The 14,011-nt window shown below is 48.8% G+C and overlaps 1 protein-coding gene across 22 annotated transcripts in view; it reads left to right on the plus strand.

Annotated features, from left to right (window-relative positions):
* Positions 1 to 4,678: 4,678 nt before the first annotated feature.
* DMBT1 (deleted in malignant brain tumors 1) overlaps positions 4,679 to 14,011 on the plus strand; it is a 60,904-nt gene continuing 51,571 nt past the window's right edge. For 9 of the 22 annotated variants that reach the window (XM_032313995.1, XM_032313994.1, XM_032314000.1 and 6 more), the window contains exon 1: positions 4,690 to 4,782. In XM_032313995.1, coding sequence (XP_032169886.1) covers positions 4,722 to 4,782 — 61 coding nt within the window. In that variant the 5' untranslated portion in view covers positions 4,690 to 4,721. Of the gene's footprint in view, positions 4,783 to 14,011 lie in introns of all 22 variants that reach the window. The other 13 variants (XM_032313979.1, XM_032313980.1, XM_032313984.1 and 10 more) reach the window with 5 other exon arrangements.

Here is a 14,011-nt window from a genome sequence, read left to right on the forward strand (position 1 = left end):
TTTCTGAATATCAGGTTGGCCTTTGGTGGATGGCACTCAAACCCAAGGCTCTCCATTGGATTGGAAATACAGTCTTCTAGGGGTAGAACGAGGAAGGTTTTGGGGTTTAGTGGGAAAATACCAGGCATTAGAGTCAGACTCCTGGTTCAAGTTCTAGCACTGCCACTTCCTAGCTGTGTGATTTTGAGTAAGTTACTAACCCTCCCTGAGCCTCAGATTTCTCCAAAGCAGTTATTGAGCTACTGTGATATTTGGGTCACCTCGTCCAAAGTAGCTCTTCCCACCAATACGCTGTTCGATCACCTCGTTCACTTCCTTCTGAATTCTCCCCACAATCTGAAATGCTTGTCCCTGCTTGTGTATTTCTTGTCTGTTCTCTGTGTCGCCCTAATTTATAAAGCCAGTGAGGGCAGGTAGCATGTCTGCCTGGCTTTGGACTTTAGCCCCATTACTTAGAGCAGTGCCTGGCACATCATAAGTGCCCAGGACATATTTGCTGAGTGAAGAGAAGAACAAACATAATCTTTAGCATGTGGTCGGTACCGGCACCCAGTTAGTGTAGAGCTCATTCTGGGTGAACAGTCCTGGTCTCCTTCCAGATCTACTCACACTCGCTCAGTCAATTCAGTCTGCAAATATTTGGGGGGCACCTACTATGTGCTAAGCATAGATTCTGGGGTTACAGCAGTGAACAAAATAGACACAGATCCCTGCCTTGTAGAGCGTGTATTGTAGCGAGAGCAGACAAGCAAAACAGTAAAGATATAAACTCTAAGGAGGCCAGCTGGTGAGGGGCACGTGGTGAGCCAGGAAGGGGTTAGGGAGTGTTAAAGAGGGGTGGTTAGGAAAGTCTGCAGGGAGGAGACACAGACCAGAAAAAATCTGAAAGAGGGAAGGGAGTGAACTCACAGATTTCTGAGGGAAGTGTCTTCCAGGCAGAGGAGACAACAGATGCAAAGGCCCTGGGGCTGGACTATCACTGGAGTAAGCTGGCCCACTGGGGCCTGTAGACCACGCCAGGGCCCTTGGCCTGATCCTGAGACAGATGGGAGGAACGTGATCAGAATTCTACTTTTCAAAGGTCATTAAAGAGTTTGTTTCTGGAAGATTCTTCAGTTGGCTTGTGTCCTGATGGACAGTAAGCTGCATCCATCCTCTTACTTCCATCCTTATGATGGGAGGCAGTCTCTGCTGGAAGTTGTCCTGGACACTGGCCTGGCTCTGTGTTACCCCCCCCCACCCCACTGCTGCCCCGATCTCAGTGTCCCCACCTCGAGGCTACATGTTGCTAACCCTGGAAAGCAGGAGTGGGAGCGCCTTCTGAGACCCACCTTCCACAGCCAACACGTCTCAAGCCCCTACTCTGCTTGAGACACTGTGATTTCAGAGGAGCAGCAGGGATGGGGAGACAGCTTGGTCTTCAGATCATGGCAGGGCTGCACGGGGCGGGGGTCCGTCGTAGCTTGGTTGGGAAGATGGGGTCTCTGAGAGAGCAAAGCTGAGTGGCACCATAAGCTTTATAGACACAGTGCCCCAAGGGTTGTTACCATGGTAACAATGGCTAGCAGGTCTGAGCTGCCAAATCAGATTTCAGAGGTCAACCTGAAGGGGAGCCACAGTCACACAGACTTCTGGGACCCAGTGGCCAGAAACACATGGCTGTGTCTGAAGTTGTGGCAGCCCACCCCTTCCCACCCAGGCTCTCGGGCCTCCCTCTTGTACCCTCAGCTCAATGACCTGGTTAGTCCCAGGTCACAGGACTCAAAGACCGGAGACCCAGCGGCAGGGGAGGTGTTGGGGAAACTGTATCGCCTCCAGCTCCCCCTGGTGGCCAGCCGGGCACTTGTCCGTGCACAGAGCAGTCTCCAGAGAAAAGGGGCTAGGCCACCTGGCTCTGGGGAGTCCGCCTGGGACCCCAGCTCAGCACTGGGGCAGTGCCTCTGGCAATCCCCGGAGGCTCGCTGGGCCTCCAGCTCCCTGCTCTGTAAAAGGAGGGGTGGAAATTGCTCCAGGAACTCGCACACGCTGCCCTCTAGGAGGAAATGGGATGTGCAGTAAGAAAGAGGCTGGTGAGGACAGAAAGGAGGCTGGCTGACCCCGCAGGCGCTCCTCCGACCGCGGTCTGAAGAGCTCTACTGACCTGTTCTACCTTTGGGGGCTTCCCATGAATTTCTATTTAGGAAAGGTTTTTGCTGCTGGAAAAGTAAACACCACTTGCAAACCTATAGGGTTCCAGTGAGGGCCGCACCTCCGGGATGGAGGGCGGGGGGCAGGGTGCTTGGTTTCACCTCCGGAGTCTGTAAGCAGGTGGCCACCAGGGTCCTATTAGCCTGGGGAAGGTCCTTCACACATGGGGCCTGGGGGCCGAGCCTCAGAGCTTTGATGAGCTTCTCTGTCCTGTTGCTCTTCCTGGCAGCTCCATAGCTCTGGTCTTACGCCCAGACATGCTGCGGACACAGGGCTTCTGAGCCAGTGGGTCGGGGAAAGGCAGGCCCTCAGAGAGGGAGCAGCTGCTGATGGAATGGGGTGGGGGTGGGTCCTCCCCAGAGCCTCTTCTCCACACAGGAAGACCTGTCTGAATAGGGTCTTATCACCCACAAAGTGCCTCAGCACAAGGGGTTCCTGGTGCTGAAGGACCTCCCATGATGGCGGCAGGTGCCCTCAGCTCCACTGTGGTCTTCCTGCTTGCTGAGGACACCCACCTTCCTCCTGCTCCGTGACATCGCCCATTTTCCCACCGGGGTCAAGTGGCTTTGAAATGGTGGGCAGGTTCCCTCCACTTCTCTCTCCCTGGAGCCTTTTGAACAAGAAGCTCACAAGCTCTCGTTGCCTTAGGCTCTTTACTGCTGATGAAAGAGGAGGAAGAACGGGGTCACAGAAGTAATAAAAATGGGGGAGCTGCGCCGTTGGGAAAATCATACCAAGTTCCAAGAAGGATGTTCCCAGTCTGAGCTGAGCTGTCGTTGGGGTTTATCCCCTGGTCTTCTGGCAGGACACCCTCTTGCCGCCTTTCTCATATGGTCCAGAGAGTGATGCCTTGGTCCTCTCTGGGTCTTCCCACTGGTGGTCACTGGACGGCCCCTGTTTATATATGAAGACTATGTTTAGGTGTCCCCCTCTCTGAGAAACTGCTTCTGTCATCTGATTCAGATACTTCTTCTGTGTGTTCCCAATGCAACACACATGCATGACTGCTCACTGGTCCCTGTTGTGACTGTCACCATGTGGGTCAGGCAATGTGCTTCAAGTAAGAGAAAGACATACTGATCCCCTTCTCCCTCGCAGATATTTCATACTCCTACTACCCCTTTGCTCTGCTCTGCTCAAGGCAGACATCACTAAGCAATCACAGCTCCCTTGTTCTGATGATCCCAGACCCACCTCCATGTTCATTTTCAGCCCAGCCCACCAGGAACCAAACTGTCATAGCCTCCAGCACAGGAATCCGACGTGCTGTCTAGTCTCAGGCATTCCTAGCAGATGGGCTTCCTTGCTCTCCTGTCACCTGATACCTACCAAATTGTTGGACTGACAGCCGGAGAATAAAAAAACGATGAGGCTGTCTTCCAGAAATGTGCCTGCTTCCATCAGGGGGAGAAGTGGAAGTTGAGAACAACAGGATTAAAAGTGAAATCCCCAGGTTGAATGTATCTTTCATCTGGATGAAGCCAAGTGTGGACGCCCAGCATTAAATCCTGCTTGGCACAGGTTCCTGGTATCCTTCCAGAATGAAGCACCAGGAAAGAATGGGTTAGCACCTAATGACAAGGCAGCCAAGTGTCATCTGATAGTCTCAGTGCATCAGTGGAGAGGAGGGACACCGCTCCTCCAGGTCAGGATAACAGAGGCAAACGTTACAAAGCTATATGCTAGGGCTACCAACCCCTGGGAACATTTTGATAAAAATAAATGACAGGTAACCTTCTTGGAGATGGTAGGGGTTTACCAGAGTCTGGTGATAGAGGGCAAAGTGATATCTACATAAGTAATCCAAGGAGAGGGATGGTGTTTGAGGTAGAAGGAGGTCAAAGATTGTGGGTTTGCCAAGCTCCAAGAGTTATACAATGTGAATGCCAAGGGCCAAGAAATCAAAGCCTGTGATATGGTTGGAAGTGGTTCAGTTTGAGGTCCCATGTTTCTCAGCTCCTGTGCTACAGGATTAGTGTGAGATCCAGAAGATGGTGGAAGTTAATTCGAGCCCACAGAACCTATGGGCTCAGCCCTCATACCTTCTACTCTTCCATCATGTTGTTTCTCTAAGGCAAGGGGCCAATAAGAGAGTGCATTGCCAGGACAAATCATCCCAGAGACACTTTTCCCCTTGGCACCACGTCCTGTGTTTGCCCAGCAGCCCACATCCTGCTCTGCCCCGCATCTTCTGACTTCCCACAAGTTAATTCGATTTCTCCACGATTAAAATTGAGCCTCTATTCAGAGAGCACCTGAGAGTCCTTGAGTTGCTCCTAAAAGGAAATGGGGAACTGTATCACTGTCCGTGTGTCTGGCACTGGAGAACAGCCAGATCATTCATACAGCAATCAATCTAACACACCTAACTTGTTCCCACTGATTAGCCATCGACTGTTAGCTCAATCCTCACTTCCTTTACACTGATTTATGGCAACAATAGAAATATACCACCCTGGGGGACACGCCTCTTTTCAGCAGGGAACCTATAAATGTCAACGTATTTTTATTCTAACTGAGAAGAGCCCAGCAAAATGGGGATCTCCATAGTCATCCTTGAAATATGTCTTTTACTGGATCCAGTTCTATCTACAGGTATATATATCTAACTCTTCTATTTGTTAATTTCACTCTTGCGAATCCAAGTCATGGCAGATTCTATCTACTTATTCCCTGGTGCTAGACTTTGCATTGTGGGGGGAGTTTTGTACCAAAGAGGAGGCAATGCTTTGCTCATAATTGTCATTGCAAGTATTGACAAGGAATGGCTATTTCTTTTTGGGAGGGGGTGTTCTGTTTTGGCTGAGAAATACAATGGTCATAGTTAGAAAAAGTCAGTCATTATGTTGATGTTCCGAGGAGTAGCTCAACTAAGGAAATGATTGATTTGCTGTAGAAAAATTCCTGAAGTTAAGGAAAAGTGCGTGTGTACTATTACTAGACTCGAAAACTTTGGCATAGTTGGTTAAGGACGTGGTTTATGTACTCTAAAATGGGCAGTAAGATGGCCTCTGAAAACACTCATTACGTGGTTTCTTTCTGCAGGTGTTTATGGCTTGGTAGTATTTACCAAGCAAACTCAGGTCAAGTTGCTGAGCACAGACAAGATCATTAAGACTCCAGCTTTGTGGCTGTCACTATCTACTTTAGATAAATGATCTGAAGCTTAGGGTGTGAAGGTATTGAATGTACAACAAAGAGCCACTGGCAAGTCAGTGTGGCTGTGGCATCGCAGTGTCCATGTAGGGAGAAACTATGTGAGCTGGCCGGCTAGCCAGTCTGCCTGTGAGCTACTGTGTCCATCCCCTTCTGTCTCTGCCTCAGTTGCTCCCTTCTGTTTTCTCTTCCTTCCCTCCTCCTCCTTTCTCTGCCTCCCTTCATTCCTTCTCTTCTGCCTCCTTCCTGCTTTCTCTGGTGTCACCTTTTGCTACATTCATGAATGTACCCTAATTTCTGGAGAACTTCCAGAACTCTCAGTCCTACCCCCAGGTTTTGTTGGGGAAGCTCTGGAGATGCAGGTTCGTTTGGGAAATTGCCTTCATGAAAGCAGCACCCCATAAGGGACACCCCCCCCCACACACACTGGTGCAGGTGAAGGGGCTGGGTCTGCCGTGTGTGATGTGGGGGGCTGGCATCGTGTCACAGGTGGGCGGGTCGACAGAGGACGTCCACCTTCTTTTCTTGTCAGGGAACACCAGTGGGCACTGGCTCGGGGGCCCTCTGGGGGCTGGAAATTGTGTCTCCATCAAAATACTTGAAAATGGCCAGGCAGTGTTGTCAGCTCTAGCTTCCATCTCTGGAATGTGGATTCGCTGGGCTTGCTTTGGCTCTGAAAGGTGACGTGGGATTTAAGTTGGCCCCTGAGGGACAAGATGCGAGCAGCCCCGTTCTCATCTACAGAGGGGGTGAGGGCAGCAGCGCTCGTGGATTGAGGGAACCTGTCGTTTTCCCACGACGTTCTGGGCATGCGCACGCACACGCGCACTCACACGCACACGCACACGCATGCGTGCCCACGCTTGCAGTTTAGAGGTGGGAGCGGACCTCCCCAAAGAGCTTGTTCTGTTGGGAGCGCCCAGCGGAACAGCGTGCCTGTGTCCTCCTGTCTCAGTCTGCTGACCACCCGAGAGCTCGGGGTCACCACTTCCACATGCAGATGCGGGCAACAGCCCCAGGAAGGGTGCGTGGCTTGTCCCAGGTCGGGTGCGGTGAGCGGCGGGGCCACGATTCCACCCTGGAGCTGGTCCACTGGCATGCGGGTAGCAGTTTCGGTCCAACGACCCTGTTGCTCCGCGCAGAGAGCCGAGGAGATGACCCTCGGCGTTACCCTCACGCTGGAACCCCAGGGCGGGGCTGGGGAGCCGGGCGCCAGAAGGGCCACGGCAGCTGGCACGGTCCTCAGCTCTGGGCCTTGCACATGCCCTTGAGAAAAAGCTCAGTGCCCCCAGGGTCGTGCTGGACGGGACGAGCCGTGGAGCCGCTGCCTCTTCTAGCCACGTCTTTGGTGCTGTCACTTACTGGCTCCGGGACCCCTCCAAGCCTCCGTTTGCTCATCTCACCTGGGACCTTGCTCCAACCACCCAGGTGGTGTGGACATGAGGCCAGCAAGCAGCGTCTGGCACAGACAGGGTGCCTAGGAGCCACTCACTGTTACTGTCCTGGGTCCCAATGTTGTACCCAGACCTCACTTCCTAAGTGCAAGGTGGTGTCTTAGATTGGGTCCTAGAACGGGACAAGGAAAAGCTGGTGAAGTCCACATAAAGGCGGAGTTCAGTGCGTGGGGAGTGATCGAGGGCTGGTCTAGCACCGTGACAAATGCAACACGGTCTCCCTGGATACCCTCTCGGGGGAACGGGGACAGGGTGTGTGGCAGCTCTCTCTCTCTGGATTAGCTCCACAACTTGTCTCTCACTCCAAAGTTACTCCAAGAAAAATTTTAGCATCACTGCTTTGGGTCCCATTTCTTGCAGGCCAATGATTTGCAAAACGAGGAAGCAACAACTGCTCACAAATGAATTCCTAACAGATTGTTCAACCTTGATTGCACCTTTTCCAGTGCTTAGCAGGGGTTTTGCAATGATTAATGCCTTAAATAAGAAGGACGAAATCGAATGAAGGGACATTCAGATGTTGGGACAATGTGTTTCATGTGGGTGGCATTTAGACGGTGGTGGGGGGTACTTCTGAATCATTTAAATAACAGGCCACCAGGCTACCTTCTGGAGAAGCTCTCCTTTCTTCAGCAGATGTTTATTATGCAAACTCACCCATGGGTATCCTGGGACTTAGCCTGATCTCAGTCTGCTGGATGTTTAGAATGAGAAGGTTCATGCTGGTGTGTCAGACTGAGTCCTGGTTGGGGGGCCTGGCATCCAGGACCCCGCAGTCCTGCTCAGTTGTCTTCTCCAGCCCCATGTGTCTCCACATCGTGCTGGGTATCTCCCACCTGTGTTGCTGTTCCCCACGTGGTCCATGCTGTTTTTGACCCCGAGATTTTATTTGTTCTTCAGGATACCTTGGAGCTCACTGTCTGGTACAAACAATCTGTACTCCCGGCCTCCCCCACTCCAGTAGTGCTGCCTCTTTGCCTTGTTGACTGCTTTCATGCTGTTCCCTTCACCTGGAACAGTCTTTTTTTTTTTAAAAATGATTTTATTTATTTATTTGATAGAGAGAGATCACAAGTAGGCAGAGAGGCAGGCAGAGAGAGAGAGGAAGGGAAGCAGTATCCTTGCTGAGCAGAAAGTCCGATACGGTCCTCAATCCCAGGACTCTGAGATCATGACCTGAGCCGAAGGCAGCAGCTTAACCCACTGAGCCACCCAAGCGCCCCTGGAACAGTCTTTTTTTTAAGTACCACGGACAGTGCCCATCCAGACTCCCTCCCTCCTTGACATACACTCTCAACACACACACACACACACACACACACACACACACACACACACGGCACCTGGGTGGTTCCATCCATTAAGCATCTGCCTTCAGCTTGGGTCATGGACCCAGGGTGCTGAGATAGAGCCCCGCATTAGGCTTCCTGCTCAGGGGAAGCCTGCTTTTCCCCTCTCCCACTCCCCCTGCTTGTGCTCCCTCTCTCGCTGTCTCTCACTCTGCCAAATAAATAAATAAACACACACACATACACTCTGACACACACAAAAACACAGACACATATAGACACACATACTACACACACGGACGGTGTCATCCTCCGGTCATCACTCTTATTTTCCCATGACATCTTAACTCTTGCACCAAATTATCTGTGATTTTTTTCTAGGGATCCTGCTATGCTGGGGATCCATAGAGGGCAAGGACTGTGTCTTGCTCATTTAGTACCCAGCAGAGCACCTTGCATGGCCAAGAGCCTCCAGCGACCTGGCTCCTGCTGAACATAAGGGAGTAACCTGGATGCCTGGTGCAGGGCCAGCTCGGCCAGAGAGAGTGTGTGCCCATCAGCCGTCTCCAAAGGCGTGTCCCCAGGCTGGGTCCTGAGCAGGATTTCTGTGTCTTTGTGTATAGTTTATGGGAAGCAATATTACCCACATTACTGTGTAATATTACTTCAAGTTGTTTTGCTTTTTTGACACATGGCAATAGAATCTCATCATTTTAATCTGAATTGGGAGAGGCACACAGCAGAGTTCTGTGACACCCTTGCTCAGGGCTCTTGACCTCAGACATGAGTTTCCCTTCTTGGTAAGCTGTGTGACTTTGGACAAGCTGTTTTACCTTCTAAGTCTTGGATTTCCAGCTACAGAATAGAAGTGCACAATACTTGTACTATAACAGATTTGTAAAGTGGGGTACTATGATTTTTTATATTTTTAAAGTGGGGTCCATGCCCAATGTGGGGGCTTGACCTCACAGCTCTGGATCAAGAGTTAGATGCTCTACCAACTGAGTCAGCCAGGTGGCCCTGTACTTTTATTCTTATAAGACTGTTTGGAAGGAGCCCTTAATTCATAGTGTCCCAACTTCCTCAGAGCCCACTGTAATCCCTGTCTTCTTTCCTGCCTGGCCCACGTCTGCTTGTAGTTCCTGGAGTAGAACCAGGGAACCACAAATGATCTCCGCCAGACCCTGGGCACCTGTCAGCCGAAGTCCCTTGCCCTCTAGCTGGTTATGTGGCCATGTCACCCACTAGACCAAACTCGTGAAGGACGAAGGATCGTGGAGGCACCGTGCCGTGTCAGATCTCCCCCGCCTGAGGCGTCCAGCGTCCTGCAGGGTCTCTGTAAGTGGTTGTTGAAGGAAGTGTATCTCACCTGCCTCTTGAAACTGCTGTTACTTTTCCCTTACATAGGTCGCAACTCAGTGCAACTCAGATCAGAATCACCTGGAGCGGGGCACCTGGGTGGCTCAGTGGGTTGGGCCTCTGTCTCCGGCTCAGGTCATGATCTCAGGGTCCTGGGATCGAGGCCCGCATCAGGCTCTCTGATCAGTGGGGAGCCTGCTTCCCTTCCTCTCTCTCTCTCTGCCTGCCTCTCTGCCTACTTGTGATCTCTGTCTGTCAAATAAATAAATAAAATCTTAAAAAAGAAAAGAATCACCTGCAGTGCTTGTTACAACCCATATTTGGGCACCGCCTCCAGAGCTCCTGATTTGTAAGTCTGAGGGAGCCCTAAGGATCTGCAGTTTTAAGAAGTTCTGGGTGATGACTGCTGCTGCTGATTCATGGCCCCCACTTGGAGAGCAGCGGCTCTGAAATACCTTTTCACCTTTTTTAAAAAATTATTAATTATTTAATAAAGAGAGAGAGAGAGAAGAGAGTGTGAGCCGGGGCGAGGAGGAAGGCAGAGAGGGGCAGAAAGAGAGAGAATCTCAAGCAGGCTCCATGCCCAGTGCAGTGCAGAGTGTGATGTGGGGCTCTATCCCAGGACCCTGAGATCATGACCTGAGCTGAAATCAAGAGTCGGATACTTAACCGACTGAGCCATCCAGGCGCCCCTAAAATAACTATTTCTAAAGTGTCTGGGAAAGGTAGTTTGTTGGTTACTCAAAAATGTCATTTAAAATGGGGAACCATAAAATATGATACATACAGATTTTAAGTGTTTTGTTTTAACTGAAGACACATCAATACACTTTGAGTAACAAGTTTGTTGCTGTAGGCTTTTCTCCCAGGATGGATGTTCTGTGGATCTGCAATGTCTCTCTTACATAAGGCATACCCATATGGCATATCTGTAATTTCTAGTTTTTGTTTCTCCAAAGGGGAACGTGAAACAAAAGACACTTGCAAAGTGGTGTGAGCCCCGAAGGACTGTTGTACGTTTTTCTGTCACTCTTCCCTGTCCCACCTGCCTGGTTTCTTTTTTTAGCAACTGGGTTTTATTTGCAAACCATTCAGCCTTATTTGTATAGAAAGCCATCTTTCTTTTTTTAGTTCACATTTCTTTGATTTACTTAATATTTAACTGATTTTAATGCCAAGGACAGCTGTCATAAGCAAGTTCAGGGCTCATACCTGCCTCTAGCTCATCGTACAATGAAGCTGGTTGGAATGGAAGTTGCCAGTTAGACTAGAAAACAGCCTACCAGCGCTTGTGATCAGTAGGTTTACAGGGAGGATGGAGGGCATTAGTTGACCGGCGATGGGCTTAAATAAAGGTCAGTGAATGGAGCTTCTTGTTTACTGCCCACCTACTGGGTGCATCTCTGCTAGAATATTCAGGTACCGCAAATAAAAATACAACACACCCAGTTCAATATGAACTTCAGATTTATAAAGAAAAAGAAGTTTTTGTTTTGTGTGTCTGTGTGTAAGTGTGTCTCGAGCAAATATATTTGGGACATACTTATACTAAAGAAGTATTCATTTTTTATCTGAGATTCAAATAAAAAGATTTTTTTTAAGTATAATATGTCCCATAGAATATTTAGGATGTACTTATATTAAGACATATCCTTGTTTATTTGAAATCCCAATGTAACAGGGCATCCTGTATTTTATTTGACAATCCTTTTGCTCCATTTTTTTTTCATGACATATGTGTATGCCTTCTTTCAAGTCTAGAGGAAATATCTGACCCTGTCTAGAATCCTCCTGCTTCTCTTCTAAGCCTATGAATCGCTCCCTTTGAGGTTCCCAGCCCCCTGTCCTCCGTGTTCCTGCCAGGGCAAGACCGGAGTACTGGCTACCAAGTCTGGCTGCCAAGTTGCCTCTGAGCTCCGAGGGCTGAGCCTTGCCTCGCTGATGGATCCCTTCCTCCTCCCTGACTCTCGGGGCAGTGTCTCCTGGGCAGTCAGGGATTAATCCATACCTGACAAGTGAATTATTTAATGAATGAGGCCCAGATAACCCTCCAAAGTCAAGTTTGATGCAGCCCCCTCCCCTGCTTGAAATAGCTAGGTGGTCAGATCTAATGCTTGTTTTCAGAAGAGCTCTCATTTGGCCCTTAGTCTTTCTCAGCAAGATCACTTGCTGGAAACACTTTTGAGAGGACACAGACATCAACCCGTAACTCTAAACTCTTGGTGGTTGTGGGGCCTACACCTACCCCCAAGGGCCTATGAGGGACTGCTGCAGAGAACCTTGCTGGGTCTTAGATGTAGGACAAGGAAGGACCTCTTCTGATAGGGTCCACTGGGTCCTCGGCCCCTTCCTCACAAGGTTCCACACAGACCAGAAGACAGCCCTGGAGTCTTGATGCCAGCCAGTGCCCAGTCACACCTCTTTCCTAAGATCTCTGTCTCCCCGGGTGTCCCCCAGGGGGGTTTGCAACCCTCAGCAGGACAGTGAAGGCAGGTGGGGACGGGAGCATTTAACTAAAGCTCTCTGGGTATAATCAGTTACTATTCCTCTTCTTTCCTAGATTTTTATCAAATGTTGGGAGAACAGTGGAAACTTCTACCTCTATTGATGCTTTAAGTGCCAACTTCTTCTGCCATTTCTTGGTCTTATAGTCCTCTGTGTGCATGAGTGTGCTTGCTTGTGCAAGATGGCGGACCTTATGATGGGGCTACACAGGTCAAAAGTTAAAAATATATCTACCAAACTGTGAAATGGTTAACAGCAATGGCCTCAGTACAAAGTCCTGCCCCTCATCACTTACCAGTCGATTGGTCTTGGGTCACCTTCCTGAGCCTTGGTTTTCCCACCGGTTATTTTGAGGATTAACTAGGATGATACATGGAAAGCCCTTGAATAGGATCTGAGGAAGTCACCATTTGGTCAGAGCTCAGGACAGACTGTCCTGGATGAAGTGTGCTGTACAGGAAATGAATCCTACCTATGGCCATGGGAGAGATGCCAGGATCATCTACTTGCTGGGGAGTGGGAGTGGTGGGCTCCAGGAGATAATGGGTATTACATGACTCAGGGCAGAGTAGTAATAGCAATGACCCCTGTTCTCCAAACTGATTTCTCTGTCTGGGAAATGGAAATAAGAATAGTACCTTGGCCAACTTATTTTACCTCCAAGTGCTTCAGTTTACTTCTGTGTAAGAGGAGGGAAACCCACCTTTATGGGTTGCCATGAGGACCAAGAGGGACAATGTGGGTGAAGCACTTAAGACAGTGAATGTTGGAAATTGTATGATCATGGTCAGAAATGAGGTGAGGATGTTCTGATGCAGATATTTCCTAGGTCTGTGGCCTGTGTTGGAAGAATGTTCTTGCTCTCTGTTTCTATCTCATATTGCTTCATCATCCTCAGGCATGTGCAGCCACATGTCTTTACTTGCCCTCTTACTGAGCCATCAACAACATGAAGCAGAGCCTCTGGGAAGTGCATTGTGGACCCCACATTCAAGGTGTTGAGACAAATGGCATAGTTCTCTGGCATCAAGTCCCCTCATTGACCTCTTGGTTTTACCAGAGAGATTCCAACCTGTGAACCTCTGACCGTTGCTCCTGACAGGACTCACATTTACAAGGAATCTGAGTTTGTTGGTTGCCTCAACTTTCCTTATACCAGGAAGTAAGAAAAAAGGGATCATGAAAACAACCTCACTTGAATTTTTAATAAGAATTTAAACCTAGCAATCCCCTTTTAGCAAGTAGATTTTGGTATATAAGCATTAGAAAAACTAAAAGTTACCATCGTCTTTCTCCACTTGACTTATTTCACTAAGCATTCACAGACCTGTACCCCTGGGGATAAAAATGTATTATATGTTTATAAAAAATAAATTTTTTTTAAAAAGTCACCATCGTATGTCTTTTTAGCAAAAGGAGATAGTCTGAGATCTTGCTGCAAAATATCACCAATGAAATCCTTTCCATTGAAGTGGTTGAGAGCACTATTTATTTATTTATTTAATTTTTAGAGAGGGGAAAGAGAAAAAGAGAGAGAGAGAGGAGGGGCAGAAGGGGAGGGAGAGAGAGAATCTTAAGCAGGCTCCATGCCCATCTTGGAGCCTGATGTGGGGCTTAATCTCATGACTCTGAGATCATGAACTGAGCTGAAATCAAGAGTCAGATGCTTAATCAACTAAGCCTCTCAGGCACTCTGAGAGCAGTATATTTTATTTTTGTACTTAAAACTATATTAGTGACTCCTTTATTTTTGAATTTGAGGAAATTCATCTAGGATATTATCAATTGAAGGCCCAGAATCTGAGATTTCAGATATACAAGCAATTTCACAATTACTCTTAGCATCTACGGGGCTACTCTCTATCTCTTTACATTCCTCTTCTGATTCATCTAGTTATTGTGAAGCATCTTCAATGTCAATTTTCTTCTCTTTGCTGCTGGTAATAGACAATGAAAACGTCTAAATTCTTAACTGCAGTCAATGAACACTGAAAGCATCTTACAAAGACAGTGCCTCCAGTCTTTTTAAAAAATACCTTCTTGAAAGGGAATGCAGTATTT

This window comes from Mustela erminea, chromosome 14 (assembly GCF_009829155.1).
Source record: "Mustela erminea isolate mMusErm1 chromosome 14, mMusErm1.Pri, whole genome shotgun sequence".
NCBI lineage: Eukaryota > Metazoa > Chordata > Mammalia > Carnivora > Mustelidae > Mustela > Mustela erminea.